The 18781-nt window shown below is 50.5% G+C and overlaps 6 protein-coding genes across 6 annotated transcripts; 4 read left to right on the top strand and 2 right to left on the bottom strand.

Moving 5' to 3' along the window:
* Positions 1–1306: 1306 nt before the first annotated feature.
* On the top strand, positions 1307–3407 carry P170DRAFT_440373 (uncharacterized protein). The gene has a single exon (XM_024850065.1). It carries the CDS (start codon positions 1347–1349, stop codon positions 3285–3287), a length of 1941 nt encoding a protein of 646 aa, XP_024700529.1. The 5' UTR covers positions 1307–1346; the 3' UTR covers positions 3288–3407.
* A 106-nt stretch (positions 3408–3513) lies between these two features.
* On the bottom strand, positions 3514–5599 carry P170DRAFT_479745 (flavin-containing monooxygenase; the record flags this gene model as incomplete). The annotated part of the gene is made up of 7 exons (XM_024853713.1): positions 3514–3983; positions 4038–4404; positions 4466–4602; positions 4656–4751; positions 4808–4965; positions 5022–5234; positions 5292–5599. 7 exons carry the CDS (start codon positions 5597–5599, stop codon positions 3514–3516), a joined length of 1749 nt encoding a protein of 582 aa, XP_024700528.1.
* A 2743-nt stretch (positions 5600–8342) lies between these two features.
* P170DRAFT_440372 (uncharacterized protein) lies at positions 8343–9017 on the top strand. Its single transcript, XM_024850064.1, has one exon. The coding sequence runs from the start codon at positions 8361–8363 to the stop codon at positions 8940–8942; it is 582 nt and encodes a 193-aa protein (XP_024700527.1). The 5' UTR covers positions 8343–8360; the 3' UTR covers positions 8943–9017.
* Positions 9018–9137: 120 nt separating this feature from the next.
* On the bottom strand, positions 9138–10717 carry P170DRAFT_367034 (MFS general substrate transporter; the record flags this gene model as incomplete). Its single annotated transcript, XM_024844783.1, has 2 exons — positions 9138–10344; positions 10416–10717. The coding sequence occupies 2 exons, from the start codon at positions 10715–10717 to the stop codon at positions 9138–9140; spliced, it is 1509 nt and encodes a 502-aa protein (XP_024700526.1).
* Positions 10718–15069: 4352 nt separating this feature from the next.
* P170DRAFT_440370 (uncharacterized protein) lies at positions 15070–15634 on the top strand. Its single transcript, XM_024850063.1, has one exon. The coding sequence runs from the start codon at positions 15391–15393 to the stop codon at positions 15559–15561; it is 171 nt and encodes a 56-aa protein (XP_024700525.1). The 5' UTR covers positions 15070–15390; the 3' UTR covers positions 15562–15634.
* Positions 15635–16789: 1155 nt separating this feature from the next.
* Positions 16790–17638, top strand: P170DRAFT_275629 (uncharacterized protein). Its single transcript, XM_024843168.1, has 3 exons — positions 16790–16991; positions 17078–17163; positions 17227–17638. The coding sequence occupies exons 1-3, from the start codon at positions 16950–16952 to the stop codon at positions 17513–17515; spliced, it is 417 nt and encodes a 138-aa protein (XP_024700524.1). The 5' UTR covers positions 16790–16949; the 3' UTR covers positions 17516–17638.
* The last annotated feature ends 1143 nt before the right edge of the window (positions 17639–18781 follow it).

Raw genomic sequence — 18781 nt, 5'->3', positions numbered from 1 at the left:
CGCTGCCTTGGAAATGCGGTAAAAGACACCCTTGGACTTAAAAAAAATCACCTTGAGGTCTCCGGTACGAACGCTTAGTTGAGAAAAGCTGTTCAGAGAACGAAGAGGCCCAGGACCGCTTATTATAAGTCCCTCGGGAGTGGAGATCACAAGGCTGACACCGCATTGACCCACCGTCATACTCATGCGACAAAGCTGAAAAGGCAGTGCTGAATCCTAGTATTATAAGTTTTGTTCTGCCTCGCTTAACTCTTATCCAAGAAGCCCTGCGGTTTTCTCCTCGATAATATATGCCTCGGCCAGGCTTTGTTTAATCTCTTTCCTCTGGTTTTGCTTCAACTTTCAGAAATAACCGATATGTTTCAGCATATTCTGCATACTAGAGAATCAGTGGATCACGTTAAGTACAATCGAAGACCGCGAAGCTACTGCCAATTCAAATGACAGAGCGCTGGTCGGACTGGTGGTGGGCGTCTTGCCTGGATCTTGTCAAAGAAACCGTTGAATTGACCCAAACCACAAGCTTCTTCGACACGACACTCCCTCAACCATCCACTACATAATATAACTAATCCAGCCCTGGGGACGGTCATAGTCTCTGCAGGGGAAGGGAGCTTTGTAGGTATCTTGTGCCGGCAATTAGAAGTGTACTGCAAAATCTTTTGTCTGGCTGCACGGCTAATCCTGTCGTTCAGAAAGCACAACATCGCCACACCTACTTCAATTGGCGAAAAGAATGCACACTAGACACCCGTGAATCAAAAGACAGCATGATCATACCATCCCAACGGGCCTCGTGCAGAGTTTTCACACTCACCAGTCTTGCTCGCAGACAATCTCCCGTTTGGAACACACGCTAGACTCGACGCGACAAACAAGAATGGCTTCGCCAAGTTCAGATGGAAGGAAATGCAGCCTGGAGACCTGAAAGACCTGAATCAGTGGCCTTGGCATCTAATCTGATTCCGATGCTCGCCTTGATTCGCAGGACCGACGCCGAACAGCTCCACTCTCAATAACCCGTTTAGGAATTTGATCATGGTTGATTTGGAGAGGCCAGACATTGGCTCGGGTTGAGTCCAGAGAAGCCGTTAATTCCCGGAACTCCAGGGAGAATGCTGTCCATTGGCCATGGCCCTTCAGTCATCGGATCTGATAACTTTGGCAGCAGCCTTTTCAGCGGAGCTTCGGAAGGAAATAGATCGTCGTCCCAATGAAAGTACTAGTTACGACGTGTGGGTGGCCTTTAGTTTGATCCAGCTCGAAATCATATTTATAGCCCAAATGCACCGTCTGTGCAACTCTCGTTCTCTTTGACCAGTCTGAAGTTCCCTCTTGTTTTCATCATGGAGCCAGCAAATTTGAAAGGTGTTGTTGGTCAACCTGAAATTACAGCGCAGACTGAATCGGCCGAACCGACCAAACAAGAGATTCACTCCAAGGGCGAACATGTTATCACTTTTCGAATGGCAGATGGTGAAAAGGCACACAATGTTCAGCAGAGCGGAGTGAGCCGTATCGAAGCCTTTTCCCGCCTGTTCGGTCGTCGACATCCCGTCGCAATCACCCTCTACTTCTGCATTCTCGCCGTTGCCGTTTCCTTCTCGCTTGACCAGTCCACCACGGCGGCATACGATGTCTATGCCACAGCAGCCTTCAATCGTCAGTCCTACATCGGTGTGATCGAAATTGCCGAGGCTATCATCATTGCCGTGTCGAAACCCTTCCTTGCCAAAATATGCGACGTTTTCTCTCGGCAGACAGCATACATTCTAATCCTGGTTTCCTACGTGATTGGGTATATTGTTGTGGCCACTTCACCCAATGCCGCAGCACTATGTGTTGGTCGTGTTATCTCATCGACGGGGCAAGCTGGCTTCGACCTGGTAACGGATATCATCGTCGGTGACCTGAGTCCGCTGCAATGGCGTGGGTTTACCAGTGCAATGACCTCGTTTCCTTTCCTCTTTCTACCGTTCGTTGGTTCCAAGATCCAGGCGAGTTTTTGCACTGGCAATACCGATGATTGCTGGAGATGGGGGTATGGAATGTTTTGTATCATTGCACCGGCCTTAGTAACTCCTATCATCGTCACTCTCTTTTACGCAGACCACCAGGCCAAGAAAGCAGGCGAGCTTTCTTTTGCAGCCAGCCGTCTCGAAACCAGAAGGGCTGTGGAGGCTGGTACTATGCAGATTCAACGGCCGACACTTCAGAACCGCTTTTCAACATTCTGGCAGCTTCTCGATGAGATCGACATCATTGGCTTGATGCTACTGGGCATGGCTTTTGCCCTGATATTGCTTCCATTCAGCCTTGTCAGCGACGCCGATGGGGGCTGGTCAAACGCCTCCATGATTGCTATGATAGTCTGTGGCTTCGTCATCCTCGTCCTCTTTGTTTTTTGGGACGTCAGGTGGGCTAATTATCCCTTACTCAACCGACGTGTCTGGCACAACAAAACTTTTATATGTGCTGTGGTTATCGATATCTTCTACATGGTGAGCGGAAATATTCGCTCGACCTACTATACTACCTGGGTTTTTGTCATTAAACCATGGGACAACTACAACTGGGGCAACTTTGTGGCTATCACCACGGTAGCACTCACCCTTTTCGGTATTCTGGCAGGATTGTACCATCGCATCTTCCACCGGTATAAAATCTTACAGATCTTCGGGCTGTCTTTGCGTATCCTTGGCTTGGGTATCACCTACTGGGCCGTTGGTCCGCATGCCAACACGGGCGCGCTGGTGATGTCTCAGATTCTCAACGCCATGGGTGGTGCATGCTCCGTCGTTGGAACGCGAGTAGCCTCGCAGGCCTCCGTACCGCATCAAGACCTCGCCGCGATTATCTCGCAAGTCTCACTTTGGACCAAACTTGGCTCTTCCGTGGGCTCCGCCATCTCCTCTCACACGTACACTAGCACCTACATGGGCCATTTGCTAAACGAGGGACTTGGGAGTGAAGATGCCACGGTTTTCTATAGCAGCGGTACCAAAGCTAGAACCATGTTCGCTTGGGGGACCGAAAAGCGAGAGGCCGGTATTCGGGCGTTCACCAACACCGTTCGACCCATGTACCTGGCTGCTTTGTGTCTGTCAGTGATTCCTTTGATTGCCGGTCTCTTGATGCCCAATTACTACTTAGGACGCACTCAGAATGTGGTCGATGGTACGGACAACGGCGGTGTCGTTGTCAGCGAAAACCAAGCTCAAGCACAGGAGAATGGGGGGCAGAAGAAGCATTGGTTAGCGAAGCTGTGGCGTGGTGTCCAGAACTAGAGCATCTCAGCTTGATACCTCCATTGATGCAAAAAGCATAGTGGTAGTGCTGTGGATCATTGTGCGTTCACTTGGTGTGATAAATTTATCCGGACACCTATTCATGGTCTGGTTGTTTCTTTATTATTGTGCTTTTCTAAAAAAAAAAAAAAAAAAAAAAAAAAAAAAAAAAAAAAAAAAAAGTTAATTTGGTCATTCTATCCCAATGTGACTACTCTTCGCCCTTTCATTGAACAATAAAGTCGCGGAAATCGTCGTCTGGCAAAGTAGGCTGCGAATCCGTTCCATCCAGCAAACCCAGGTACCACGAGAGGTCACGTCCGTCGTATTCGCGAGCTGCGAAGCCGTTTCCTAAATATCCAAAGCGGTTCGAGGTGGTATACTTGAGGTGGTAGTCCTCCCAACGAGGATACTTCATGGTTTCGAAGAAATGTATACGCGATCCTGGCCACATCATCACTTCACCGTCCACCGTGCCCTGTTTGAACCACGACCGGCATGGGGAAGACCAAGCAGTCCGCGGGATAAATTGTCTGCGATGCTCAGCAAAGTCCGCAACCGCGGCTTCCTTCGGCTCAAAAGAAGTGACCCCTTCGGTCGACATCTTGTCGAATATTTTGAGAAAATGCTTGGAGAGGGTTTCGGTGATAGGTAGAAAGCTCCCGTGTCCGTAAGGGCCGAATGGTCCATTGAAGACTGTGGAACGAATCATGTCAGCGAAATCGGGATACCAGGCCTTCTCTCACTTACTAAGGTAATTGGGGAAATGAGGAGCAGTGATAGACAAATAGGTGCTCGGAATATCTCTCCATTCCTCGCTGAGACTTCGTCCATCGCGTCCGATCGTCGGATAGGCTGGCCTCCAGTTGACGTCGAAGCCGGTTGCGCACACAATCACATCGACTTCATGCTCGACTCCATCTGTCGTTTTGATCCCTCGGGGGGTAATTTCTTCAACTGACTGTGTCACCACCGAAACGTTTTCCTCGCACAGAGCTTCTAGGTATCCATTGCCAGGGGTTGGTCGACGGCAGCCAACGGCGAAATTGGTAGGCACAATCCAATCGGCAATCTCAGGACGAGCAGCAAGTCTCGTTCTCATATCCTCCTCCGCAAACTGGTCATGAGTTAGCTGAGGATAGTCTTCAAGAAACATGGTCGAGCTAGGGAGTGTCAACCTTCCGAGATTCTGCCTGTGCTTTTGAACCATTCAATATAAACCGAAACCGGGTGTTCAGCTCTGATTCGATCTTCTTTCTGTAGGCAAGATATTTGACTGGGTCGTTTCTTAGGATACCCTTTTGCTTTTCGGTATCTAGAGTCGGTCAGCACAGCCACGACATCCTTGTGTTGAAGGTACAAGCTTACATCTGAAGTTGGCACCATTCTTCCCAGCAAACCGCTGCGCAAAACCGGCGGTCACCCACGATGCACTTCGGATGAAGCATTTCATCGATGAGACAACTATTATTACCCGTTAGTCGGCCATTTAGAGCCACGAGTCCAAGTGGGCAACGAACTGGGTTGAATGTTGGGGACAATCTGCACCGCCGAAGATCCCGAACCGATGACGGCCACTCGCTGTCCTTTCAACTCGACACTGTCATCCCAGTGTGCACTATGAACCATGCGACCTTGAAACGTGTCACGGCCTTTAATGTCGGGCCATTTCCATTTGCTAGAGATTCGATCGATCAATCGCTGCGTGATACCGATCTTCCGGTAGACACTTACTTCAGAACTCCCGTGGCATTAATGAGGACGTTACCAGTATCTTCAATCACATCATCGGGGTTGTCGCCTCGTTGGACTCTAACGGTCCAAGCCTGGCTCTCCTCGTTCCAGACAACACTGATGACTCTATGGTTGACCTTCATATACTTCAGAAGGCCATTCGTCTCGGCAACGCCCTGCATGTATTTCAGGATCTCCGTGGCACTGGAGTAGCTGTACAATCTTCCAGTCAGCTTTCTACAATCCAAAACTTGCCATGTTAATACATACAAAGAAGTCCACTCCGCCGAAGGAGCCCATGAGAACTGATAGTTGACCGAGGGAATATCGCAGCCACAGCCGGGGTAGCGATTCTCGTACCACGTCCCACCGATCTCGGGGTTCTTTTCATACACCACGAGGTCTAAATCGAGGCCACACGTGTCGACATCGTGCGCGAAGTTGATGGCACTGGCGCCGGCCCCGATGACGATGATCTTGATCTTCCGTCCGGCGCCGCTTGGTTCTTCCCGGATGGTGTATGCCGACGGGGTATGTGGACGTTTGCCAAAGCCATTCTCAATGCCTATCGAGCCCATGGCTGCAGAATTCTGGTGCTTTCTTTGGTGAGACTGACGCTTGAAAGCTGATATATGTGTTTTGGTTAGGAAAGATCCTAAGAATCTCAACTGCGTTATGGCGGGAATTCACGATGGACGATTTCCGTCAGAGCGCTCTTAAGAGAATACTGTTCTGATCGTCGTCATTCAGTCTATCAGAACCACATCTACTGCGATCATCAGAGGTGGAGAGAGTCAAGTCTGGCGTGATGGAGCTCCATCGCGCCCTCCACCTCCACCTCCACCCCCAACTTTCCACGACGATCTTCATCGGCATTGCACGCCAATCAGTCTATTTCTTTTCACGTCATCGCATTTTGAAAATGGCGCATCGGTCGCGATCTTCCAAAATTACTTTGGGGACAAGTCTTGGGCAATCCTACGTCGATGACTGTTCGCCGTCATCCATTTCTTCCCTGTCGACTAAACATCGAAGAACTGGCTCTGGTAGAGCTGCAGTAGAATACGATATTGGGTCCACATCCAATGCACACTACGTTACTCATAATCTTGATCTGCTTCTAAAATGGGCATCAGCCTTTGGACGAGGCGATACTCAAACGCCCTCTCAGCGAAGATTTCCAGCCAGAGGCATGACGGTTGGCTTGAACATGAAGGATAATAGAGAAGACTTCAACAATGGCAATTCCAAGAGAGCCCCGATAGCTGGGCTAGTCGATGGTTAGTACTCTGTTAGCTCCATTCTTTATCTCCTTCCCCGCTTTCTACTGATTCACCCGATAACCTCCAGCTTTTTTCTCTTCATTCACTTTGTTCTTCTGGTAGTGTCGACCACATTATGGGCTCGCCAAATCCTTTCTCTTGTGAAACCTGTCATCAGTCATTCACACAAAGTGTAACGTCATTAGTTCCTGCCATTCGTGTCTGGTCGGCTAATAGCTTTCTAGGAGAACCTTGAGCGACATAAGAGAGCCAGTATGTTGTAGAATGAATTCTTCAATATATGCAATTACCAGGGTAAAGGTAGAGCTCACCTAGAATGGAAATCTTATAGGGCATGGTGGAGAAACCAAGAGATCATACGAATGCCCCATATGTCGATCCAGGTTCTTTCGCAGGTGAGTCGATCGTCTAGCTCATCTGTCGAATTCAAGAACTTGAATTTTGACTGGGATTCAGAGACGTCTGCAAGCATCACACTGAGCGATGCAAAGACCGTAACGCCCTTGCTCCGGACGATAGCCGGGGACAAGTCTGTGAAGCTACCGAATGGGTGCAATCGTCGCAGTTAGGACTGGGACTTGATATGATACCAATCTCTCTTGAAGTTCTTGCTAGTCCCGGAATCTCGCCTCGCGCATCCAGTCCCGAAAATACAGCTCATTCAATAGAAAACAACCAGCAACCCCCATCGCCTCTGGCAGCATTACAGTAGGCGTCCCCTAAGAACACACCTCATCAATGAGCTCAATGCATCAGTTTCAATGAAGTGATTCATAAGAGTAATCTGGGCATGCTAATATATCTCTAGTACAAACGACCTCATACTGAACACCTATATACACTCGTACTTTGCCAACTTTCACCCCTCGTTTCCTATCTTACATTATCCGACATTCGCAGTAACATCCGAATCTAATTTACTACAGAATATTACGGCAATAATTGGGAGCTTATACATGAATGATGCGGAGGAGAAGGAGCAGATAGAAAATGACCATTGGCGGAGAGCTACATGGGATAAGGGCTATAAAAATCTCGTTGACCTTGTGTGCATGGGCTTCCTCCCTTTCTATTTGATACTTGGACAGTAACTGACCTGAGAACTGCTTAATTCAGGTCTCGTCTGACTACAGGAGTGTCCGTGACACAGGGGTCATGCAGTCCTGCCTTCTGCACATTGTCTATGGGGGCTTCGTTGGCGATGGTCTCAGTTTTGAAAAGGCGAAAAGAATGCTCTCTTTAATGGTTGATGTATGCATACACTCGGGATTACGGAGCACATTTGCACTTCATGGCTGATCATTCCCTGCAGGCCGTGCGAGAACTTGGATTACTATGTCAGTCTGTTGCATTCCCTCAAGCGGGGTCGTGGACAATGAGTAGCAAGCCAGGGCTACTTCAAGACACGCCCCAGCCTTTAAACGATCGGTGGCTGCATTATATTGAGGAAGAGTCAATGCGACTCTCGCTTTACGCGCTGCTTTTCCTTGATAATCAAATATTTTCTTTCTGCAATATACGCCCCCTTATCTCTCCGATTGAGCTGGGTTGGGAATTGCCATATTCAATCGCCATGTGGGAAGCAAGCACCGCTCACATCTGGCTCCAAAGATTGTGCGACATCCACGGTTGGACGGGCGTGCAAGCTGTGGAGGGAAATACACGCCTTCCTCGATGTTATGCCACGGGCTCTTTATTGCTTGCAACTCAGACACTCATGTCTGAGCCGCCCGAGGCTGGTCTGATAGCTACCCTAGATGCATCACCGTTCGCGACATTATGCGTGCTGAACAATGTCGATCTACTAGTTAGAGACTTCACCCGCTGCTACTACCAACTGCCTCCAAATCCCCCAGACCCATCAAGCTTTCACATCTTAACCCAATCCCAGAATCGACAGATACTGACCGCTATTCGTGCGGTTACACGCATGAGCCGAGACCATAACCATACCGATTCGCCACGGTTGATATGGAATTCAATCGACCTCCTGACTGCCTCGATCAAAGCCAGCCTATGCCACCCCGATGGCCACTTGATCGGTGGCATTGTCGACATGAGCTTAGTGGCCGGGCTAGCAACGTCAAGCCACCTCGCACTCGGGAGCTACGTTGCTGTCCGACGATCGGCGCCGGCTCGACTGCAAAAGCCCAGCGACCAGGGCACGCTGACCATCCTAAGCGACCTGCTACATATTCTGAACATCATCAGTGTCTGTGACAGCGACACAGCATCGCGAGAAGCCCCGTGGACAACGGCAACGTCCTACCGCATCCTGTTGGTAATCTGGCAAATGCTACGCGATGCGGCCGCGGAGATCCGCGCGAGTCTCGAAGCATTCGACACAGTGCCTAACAGCTTTACGCCATCTATGCTGATCGCCAAGAATATCATCAAAGTGGTAGTGGAGCTGCACAATATCGGCGATCCTTTAGCGGGGCTCGATCTGACCAATCTTGATACGCCCGATCCTGAAACGCTCTCCGCGGTTCTCGAGGAAGGCGAGTCCTTGACGGTGAGACTGATCAGACGCATCTGTCAGGTCAGAAGCGTCTGGGCTATTGGGACTTCTATGGCGACGGTGTTGGAGGAGATCATGGGTGCCACGCAGTCTCGAGGGCAGTTTGAATTGGGGTAGCGGGTCTAAGCACATCCATGATCTTTTATCCATAGGCTCTACTACATTTTCTGTTTAACTTTGTCGTTGGTCCATAGGGGAGGTAAGAAATGAATAGACCTCATACACACTCACTGCTATCAAGCTATTGTATAAACCAACATATTATTCGTATTCCCATAGCCAAACCAATACCTCCGCCAAAGAAACTCCCAGCTACAAGACATACCTAAAATGCGGCTTATGGAAATCCGTCAGATCCAAGAACTTCTCCCTCTCGATAGCAGCCACGACCTCAGGATCATCCACATCGACCGGGTTCTCAGCAAGAAGCCGATCGCGACGGCGATTCTCCCGAATATTCACCCAGCGAAGGGCCACTAAAACAACAGCACTAGCGCCATACATCACAGCCACGACAATCTTCCCATGCAGGTAGATCGGAGCGTCATTGGCACGGAAAGCCTGCGGCCCGACCCAGTTACCCGCCGCGTACGCGATGATCTGCAAACCACTGACGGTGACTTTCTTCGTGTACCCGAGGGTGTTGTTGGAGATGGCGGCCATGATCAGGCCCCAGGATGCGCCAGCGACGCTGATCAGATAGTAGCCGAGCAGTAAGCCCCCTGGAGCGGAAAGGGGGATGGCGATCATCATGATGCCGCCGACCAGAGGGATCAAGATGGCCAGGAAGGCGAAGAGGGTGCGGTCGAGATACTTGTCCGAGAGCCAGGTGAAGAGCAGCTTCCCGCCGATGTCGAACACGCCGGACGGGGCGCCGAGGAGGAGGGAAAGGCGCTCGTTGAAGCCGAAGGAGTTGATGATGATGGAGCCGAAGGTGGTGATGCCGCCGCTGGGGATGTTCATGAGAAAGGAGAAGACGAGGTAGCAGTATGTTCGGGGGTCTTGGAACGCCTCGAGGAACTGGTCCCATTTCCAGACTTGGCTGCCGATGCCTTGGAAGTTGTTTCGGATCCGCTCGATGGCAATGAGTCGTTCTCGTTCGTTGAGAAACCATGCGTTGACTTGGCTGTCTGGGAGTAACCAGACGTAAACTGCCCCCGTCACTGCTGTCAGGGGACCGAGAATTAAGAATAGGATTCTCCAGGAAGCCAGGGCTGCATCCGTGACGGCTGATAGTCCGTATGCAACGACGGCCATAAGAATCAGGGCGACTCCGTTGCACGATAGCCAGAAGCCCATGCGCTTCGCTTGCTCGTTTTGCTTGAACCACATGGAGGTGATCAGCACGAAGGCCGGTGTGACTGTGGCTTCGAAGAAACCCAGGAAGAAGCGGGCAGCTAGAAGACCGCTGTAATCGAACGCTGCTGCGTGACAGGAGAGAACGATGCCCCAGCAAAGAATGTTGAACGAGGCATATTTGCCCACGGGGAGGCGGCGGAACAAGTACGTGGTTGGGATCCTGGAAGTCGTTATGGTGGTGAGTTTCTATCGCATCATCGTAGCCAAGCAAAAAGGTCGTATCCCACTTACTCCCATGCCAGGTAGCCAGCGTAGAAAATACTTGAGACCCAGTTATAGTTGTCACCGGTGAGCTTGGTGTCGGTGCGGATACCCATCAGCGAGGCATAATTCAGAGTGCTCTTGTCTGCGTATTGAAGCATGTAGACCCAGCACATGAGCGGCAGAATAGTCATGTTGATCTTGCGAAGCACCCGTCTTTCTTCGTCGGGCGTATATTCAATCACCTCTCCTTGCGTCAGTTGGAGGGCCGGATCGACTTCCTCGTTCGACGCAGCCTTGATCTGACCAATATCCACATCTGGGGAGGCCATAGGCTCCGGGCTCATCACCGTCTTTTTTTCGACCTCCATTTCAGCGTAGAGAGCGAATATTGGCAATCAAACTTGTAGAGAGGAGATTTCTCCGAAGTTTCGTCTCGGGATGGCAGGCTGATTTGTACGTTCCTAGAGGCTGCACAAGAACGATATCTTATCAGCGTTTTGAGCACGGGGTATCTCCATCGCGGCTCCACTCGAGCTTTCATAGCGTGCTTGACGTAGAGTTGTCGAGTTATCTCGGGGGAAATCCTGGTCTCCATCATTGACTTTCCTCCACCTCCACCTCCACCTCCACAATCTGATAACGTTCGTGCGATTCGCTCCACTGGTGATCCCTGTTGACGGAAGGCATCCTACACGAATCACCATAATCGGGGTCAGAGGAACTATTTCCGTGGGTAAGCTTTTCTTTTATCAAAAAGGAATGTTGAGAAATATCAAAGCCCGCATTGTAGACCACAGCAGGTCTTGGTATCAGACCGTGAAATAAGACCAAGTTTGATTTCCACGTGATAACGGTTGTCCCAACTGTGACGTCTCAACAATGCTTGGGTAATGAATATTCTATCCCTTCAGAAATGCATGCTGGCAGTTAAAATATCTTTTTGTCTAAGACACCACCGGAGCCCACCAAGGAGAAGTGCGAGACTAACGCGATAGAAATATCCAGTTATGACCAAAATATAGTGACTCTGACCAGTAGACTACGGTCAATTCGTTTGACACCCAATTTCCAATCAGAAACAACCGAGAAAAAGACTAGCCTGGTCAAGCCCCTTCTACAAACCATACTATAAAACATGGTATCCAGTTCTTGACGCGACCTAACGACGACCAGATCCTCGCGCGGATCGCGTCGTCGCTTGTCCCCGAAGGTAACGTCTGGACAAGAGCCAGGAGCCGTAGACCTGTCGCATTTTACAGTTCCGCGAGGCCAAGCTGCATGAGTACAGGAAGGTAGACTTGTTTTCTGAACGTCCGAAGGACGCGGTTGTTAAACCAGGCCGGCCGAGTGGCATTTGGATGGGTTCTGTCTAGTTGTTGTTTGGGTAGCCACCACCTGCTGCGACTGGTATCTGGCAGAATGGGCACTTTGGATGTATCAGAGTGGTGGCCGTTCTATTCGGCGTTTTACTATCGTTTTTCTTTTCCTTTGTTCCTTTCTGATAACAAAAATATTAATTCAGTATGACATGAATGACCTGTTTTGGGAAGACCTGCCTAATTGGATCATGCAAAAAATACCATTCATTCTCCAATAAGAGCCCAGATGGAGGAATATCTAGCGAATTTGTAGACAAGTGGATGCCAACGTATGCCGCACACATCTCATTTGATCTAAAGCGAGATAATGTAAAGCGATACAGTCGAGCATACCATCTCATCGTCAATGCGATTCAAGGTGACCTGTCACAATTACATTGACTCATCTCACAAGAGGCAAATTCTATCCATGATGTTCCACTGCACAATTGCGTCATGAGAACGACGCATCGACCAGGAAACTTCTCTTGCTTCCGCGGCAGAATGCATCTACATGCCTTAACGGGACGTCTCATGGACTGATGCCGGGCTCCAATTCTGTCATGGTGGAGATCCAACGCATCAACCGCAGAACTCAATGTAAGTGATCCCCTTCCTAATACAACCACTTGCAGCATGGGACGAGTTTCCGGACCAAGAGCCTCCATACAGAGGCTGTTGCTTTCAGCCCATTCCTAGCCAAGGTCTGATGCCCAAGAAGCTTCGTTGAAGACGTAACTTAAGGCAACAAGGCTCGAAAGGTAGGGCTCGAGGGTCTGGTATCCACTCACGAAACCGATGGGAGTGCCATCTCACAGCCACAATGGGCCAATGGCTATCTACATCTGTCCCACTGGCCAACTCACTTGCAGTGATTGTTCCGTCGAGAGCTCAAAAGAATACGTGACCTGTTGGGAGTGGTCGTGATGGGCAGCTGTGAAATACGGCGGATAGGGCACAACGGGATCATGGCCATGACGCTAGATTAGCAGATTGTTGGTGCGAGCGTCACCAAACACGGCTATCTCCGCTTTGGCTTGACTGACTGCTGGCGTGATAGCAGATGGCTGCAGTAGCCGGAAGCTCTGATCAACCGTTAGGTACCAGTGGGTACCCCACAACAGCATAGGCAGCAAATCCGCGGTCTTTCTCGGGGGTAGAGATGTTGATTCCCGCAGTCCCCGTCGTCCTGGATCAAAATTGGGATGGTGGATGGCCCTCCAGGAATGAGACCCTTCGGTAATCCTTTCCAAGGCCACCGTACGAGTCCCGACTCATCACCAAATGCAGAGTCCCAAAAATAAAAAAGGGGGCCAAGCGATTTGGCTTTGCGGGGTTGGGCAACAACAATGTTCAGATGCTCAAGATAAGTACGCATCTCTTAACTAACTTGCTAGACAGGGATTCTTAGCACGAGGAGATACAGTGGGAAGGCAATTGCTGGCCTTAGGCGCACTTCGCGCCCACGATAATTGCCGAGAGTGGTGTCCAAATTGGCCCAAAAAGGTCTCGATGGCAGTTCCGTTCACGCCTGGAAGAATGTGGTGTGGGGAGATCGTTCTAGAGGAGGGGCAAGGGACGATGGCTCTGGCGGTGGGCTATTTTCTTTGACCGCAACTTCAGAGCCCCTTGCCACCTGGCATTCGAGACCGTTCGTCCCCGTTCGGAGAAATTTGCATTCGACGAGAAGAGTAGATCGATGGAATCGGTCGCAGACCCAAGTGGTCCGGACGACGACCAGCTAAATTAGTGCGGGGAGGGGGGTATTCCTCGACATCCTGAAGACTCAGGATTGCATGAATCAATAATCTCCTCGAACGTCCCGCGACGAAATCACGTGCGGCGGCGGATCTCCAGTTGGTTTCATCGCGGGCTCAGGTGAAGAGAAGGGGCCAATGAGGCGGAGCGTTGGCCATCCGGAGAGGAGCAGACTTTCTTCAGGGAATGGAGACTGCACATGTCAGAGGCGTGACAGGCATGAGTTCTTACGTGGGAGGCAGTTCGATTGATCGGCGAAACGAGCGTCCGGTGTGATTGATTGGACTCGCGCAGCCATTTTGGCTGGAGATCATGTGTGCGAATCATATTGGCCCGCTCAGCCAGTCAGCGATGCGCAATCGACCCCAAGTATGGGGTTGTCATTCCGAACCTGGCGAATATCTGATCGAATCAGGTCTCCTCAGCAGCCGATCCACGTCCTGTCGGGCATGAAAGAAGCGAGCCCTTTCGATTCTGGCGATTGATAATCTGAGCAGTGATTCATACCCTAGGGTTATGCAAGCTTCACACCACACCTTGTGCTCCAACTTCCCCGCGATTCTCCCCCAGCCGTGATGTCTTTCTGATTGTCTGTCGTCTCCGGAAGGAAATCCAGATTGGCAGTGGCAAACAATGTGAAACCGATTGATGACAGGAAGCGGAAGTGTAAGCCAGAAGGGGCGCTGATTAGTCAGACCAGATGGTTACCGGGTATGGTACGGTACGGTAACAGCGATACGGTACGGGCAGTACCACGAACGCGGAGGCCGCCCCTGGAACCTTAAGGCCAATTGGATTCGGGGCCTGATGGCTGATCCGAGGTGGCGCATAATGAGCGTTGATATCATCGGTATGGATCTCCTCCAAGTGCTGCATGGAGAACGCCGCTTCTCATAAGCCATTGGGATACGGAGTTGGCCGGGCATAAGAAATCGCTTCAGCGTACTGACTACCCGCAGTGGCTATGTATTTTATTCAACACCATCGCTCAAGTTTATCACGTCAAAGAATCGAGGGACATCCGGAGTGTCTCATGTAGTACCACAAAAAGAAATATGAATTATCTTGAAACCAAAAAAAAAAAAAAGAAGGCACCCACCGTAAATTCAGGTATCTCGAAATTAGAAATCACCAAGGTTGAAGTCAATACGATGTGCGACCCTACATTCCAACGCTCGGCGTTTGCAAACAAGAAGGGCGAGGAGCATCACATACAAAGCCCTTCTTCGACATCCGGTGATTGTGCAGCAGTTGTTGACCAAGTTCGGTCGCCGTCATCACCGCCGAGAGCCGAGAGCTACCCAAGACGTTGCCTATCTTGCGGTCGATCCTGCTGGAACCTCAACCCTTGTCAAAGCTCGCACGAATTGGCAATACAGGTAGAGAGACGGATGCAACTGACTGAGTCTCTCGACAAACGCTCCTCGGGCCCAGATGGATCTCCTCAGCTAGCGAACAGACCTTGAGGTTATTGCAGCTGTGTGCATTCGGGCAATGAGCTTTGCTCCGGCGAAGATTTCAGAGAAGTGAGGCAAGATTTCGTATATTGGAGAGCAGGTCCCTGTCTCCGCCGAACAAGCCATCTGTAAACGTTTTACCATCTAGATAAGTACCTACCTAGATAGGTATCTACCTGTCTATACCTCTCCATGGATGTATACCTCGTCAGTACCCCCCTTCCCAGCGTGGGAGGCTGTGCTACCTTATTTACTCCGGCCTGCAAGATCTCCATACTTGTAGCGAGGCAAGCGTCCCAGAAAGACACAATCCTAGCCTCCTGTAGCGAATACCGGATAAGAGCAGACATGCATGGATGAGAAGCACGTATTTTGGGGCCTGATCTCTCGATACGCCGTGGAATGAAAGTGTAAACACACATAGGAGCAATGAATATTTCCAATGCACCCTCTGCAACCACCAGAAGGGAATTGTACTGGTGGTGGTGGTACCTATGGATGAATGTAAGTAGCTACAATGCGGGTTCGGCGCCGTGGTTCGTCACGCAGGCCGGATCTTGCCCACAGACACATCCAGACTTGCATGGCGGTCGTGTTTGATATCCTGGCATGAGCTCAGACCGGGGGCGACGGATGCAACAAACGGATCAAGCGCATCTGTTTCGATCCCAAGGGAGGGGAAAGGCGACGGGATCAACATGGCCAGTTGGTTTGGTCTGGTCTGGCTTTTGTACACCGCTTCTCCGGCGCCGCACCAATCAGCATTTCGGCAGGGCAGAGGAAAATTACCGGATTCATCGAGCCTTTTCTTTTACGGAGTAGCTCATTTCCATCGTTTCGTTTCGTTTTCTTTTTTCTCTTTCATTTCTTTATACACTGAATTGAATTTGTTCATTTTTTCTTTTTCTGTTTTCACCCCTAGAAAAAAGAAGGACTCCTCCGAATCCACTGGGACATCTCAATCGGTCGAGATCATCGCTCCCGGGATGTTGAGTCGACTGATCCATGGAACCACGCTGACCGCACCGTACAGCACCCAATAATGGCGAACCCTGGTACGGACCGACCGCTCCTGGGAAATTGAGACAATTGGGAAAATCCAAAATAAATGATGCGATCCTCGGTCCGAATGGGAATAATTGCTGGCAATATCTCAGCAGCGTGGCCGGAAAAGACACAATGCAACATGAAAACCGTGTGGCAAAGCCCAGTCCAAATCCGCGGAAACCAAGAGGACGCGAGCGAGTGGGAAGCATTGCCAGAGATCCTGGACAAAAAGGCCCGTCGCGAACCATTTGGAACGCGCGTGGCAATGCGTCCACACCTCGTAGGCTGGTCGTACGGGAGGTGGCTTTGGGACAAGTCGCGTTGGGTTACACTCGATCAGTCAATGCTCAATAGGAACGCTCGAACGATTGACAATGAATAATCAGCCCTGAGTATTATTGTTGTACATGCCTCCTACACGTAGGTACCTCCAGTTTCCATCTCCGAGGACGTGTGGTTTCGTAAGGCGTAAGGTAACCGTCCAGGTCGGGATTTCCATGAGGGTGGAAGTCACGAGTAACCAGATCACGCTATCTAAATTCCAGATCGAATCACGGTTCACCAGCGAATCCCTGAGACTCCAAGCACCTAAAATTACAATCATCATCGTACCTAATTAGATAATTAAAAACCCCTCTCTAAAAAAAACAAAAATAAAAATAAAACGGTCCTTCGAGCTACGGAAGTAGTCTCGAGGATATGACTTGGACCGCAGCCGCTATTAGCACCGGAAATCTGACTCGTTCATGACGCGACGGAGGGATTTGACGGTGCCCTCCTTCTTCCTCGTTTCTTCGAATGATTCTTATGGTCAGGTACGTGCGGTGACTAGGGCCTGATCCGCCGTCACATCTTTTCCAAGAATCCCCACTTGATGCAGAAACACTTGCAGAGCCCACGCTCTCGACCGGCACACCCACAAAAGGCTGTGAAATCATGAAATGTCAATAATACTCACGTACGAGGGGAGTAGGGAGTACCAAGTAGGTACCTAGCATTTCACGTCGTCCCCCTTGCACTGTCCACTGCTCCCGACCGGCGCGCTGAGGTCATCCATGAAAGCAGATAGCTCAAGCCGGCGATCCATGATGAAGCTTCCTACCTACTTGGGTGGACTGCCTGCCGGGGTCTGGAAAGGCTGCAGTTGACTTCCAGGTTGAATCCCCCGTGCGAGATTTGCTTTACCGCTAGTACGATAACTTACGCTGTTTGGTTTAGCTGCCACTCGCTCCCAACAAAGTCGTGCAGTAGCATCGAATCCGTTATTATTATATTAATATTATCACTATTAATACTCCGTATGATGATCCTGGTTGTTAGTTTTATGCCCTTGCACGGGATCAAGCAATCCTGGGCCGATCTTTACCGTCAGGAAGGGCGGTCATTAATCCAGACAACTCATCGCAGTCATGATATCCAAGCGCAATCAGCTTCTCCGCTCAAACAGACGGTGTTGGATGTAGGACGAAGGCACATCCGCCCCCCCGTCTGTGAAGATCAGGACTAGGACTAGCCGAAGCTAGTAGATAGTCGATAACCACCTTACCTAGGATTAATGAACAATTAACATCAGGCACGGTGAACTGGTAGCTGCTAGGGAGGTAAGGTACCGAGCCGGCGGGTATCAAAGTACTGTACATACGTACATACGCTGTACGGAGTACCTAGGTACCAAGTACCTAGGGAGGTAAAGTATCTATATTCGGTGCAGGTATACGAATAAAGAAGTACCTATTCCAGACTCGAGTGCCTTTTTCTCAGATTAGGGGCCATTATTACTGTAGGATGTAGAGACTGGTTTTACCAAGAGGACCTGTCTGAACAACAAACCCGACTCCCAAGGGATCGGTGCCCAATCGACAGGAATTCGACGATGAAGTCAGCCTAGCTCCCGATGATCCGTGAAGCATGGGACCGACCGATAATAATCAATGATTATTATCAGAAGGCAGAAAAAGCAATGGAAGCCAGGAAACTCAAGGAGCTCGGGCTTGGGCCCGAGCTCCGTGAGTTTCCTACAGGTACCTCGATACCGGTAAGGATACCTGCGTACGGGACATACGGTACGGACGGTACCTCCCCGCCCAGTCATTCCCAGCCGCCGCCTCGCCTTTCTTCCCCTCTCGCCTCCCACTCTCTCGCTCGCTTCCGTTGTTTTCTCCCCATTTATCTGTACAACACTTGTCCTTTCTTCGTTGTTGTTATTTGCTATTCTATCCTTATTGCGTCTCCTTGCGCATCGCTCGTTCTTTTCTATATTTGCATCGGTTTCCCTCCCCTCCCCCACCCCCTGCTCTCGATCGCAGAGCTTAGGGTTTTGAGTTGGTAGGTACCGCCGCAGCCCTGCTCCGTCAACATCACTGATCCAGATCTCCGCATCGCCAGCAGCGCGCTTTGGGCTGTGCCATCCGCGCCCAAATCCGTCGTCGAATCGCCCTTGCGTTGCCTGCCAGAACCGCTGCTTGTCGGTCTCCTCCATCTGGGCCCCCAGAAATTAACCTCACGAGGCGTTCATTGTGTGTGAGTCGAGCTCCTTTTCCCGAGATCTTCGCCGCCAAAACCGCCCCTCAGCCCCTCTCCGACTCCCTTACGTTGCTCGTTATCTGGAATACACCGCCAACCGCCAACTCCCTCCCTGTCTCCCTGGTTCCTGTGCCTCTTTTTGTTCAGCCACCACCCGAGCTCCCTGCACTCTGCTCTCCCATATTCAAATACCGCTCCCCCTTTTTGGAGCTCGCGCCGTTGCCCGTTTTGTCCTATCATGCCTGGTTTC

This window comes from Aspergillus steynii (genome assembly GCF_002849105.1).
Source record: "Aspergillus steynii IBT 23096 chromosome Unknown P170scaffold_8, whole genome shotgun sequence".
Classification (NCBI taxonomy): domain Eukaryota; kingdom Fungi; phylum Ascomycota; class Eurotiomycetes; order Eurotiales; family Aspergillaceae; genus Aspergillus; species Aspergillus steynii.
The sequence above is the reverse complement of the archived record's forward strand: the minus strand, read 5'-3'. Positions and strand labels throughout refer to the sequence as shown.

Excerpts from the sequence above, each read along its gene's own strand:
- P170DRAFT_275629 (XM_024843168.1), top strand. The coding sequence starts at position 16,950 with ATGTCAATAATACTCACGTACGAGGGGAGTAGGGAGTACCAA. Across the intron at positions 16,992-17,077 it reads AGGGGAGTAGGGAGTACCAA|CTCAAGCCGGCGATCCATGA; the intron begins GTAGGTACCTAG and ends GAAAGCAGATAG. Across the intron at positions 17,164-17,226 it reads AGGCTGCAGTTGACTTCCAG|CTGCCACTCGCTCCCAACAA; the intron begins GTTGAATCCCCC and ends TGTTTGGTTTAG.
- P170DRAFT_440370 (XM_024850063.1), top strand. The coding sequence starts at position 15,391 with ATGAATATTTCCAATGCACCCTCTGCAACCACCAGAAGGGAATTGTAC.
- P170DRAFT_440373 (XM_024850065.1), top strand. The coding sequence starts at position 1,347 with ATGGAGCCAGCAAATTTGAAAGGTGTTGTTGGTCAACCTGAAATTACA.
- P170DRAFT_440372 (XM_024850064.1), top strand. The coding sequence starts at position 8,361 with ATGAGCTTAGTGGCCGGGCTAGCAACGTCAAGCCACCTCGCACTCGGG.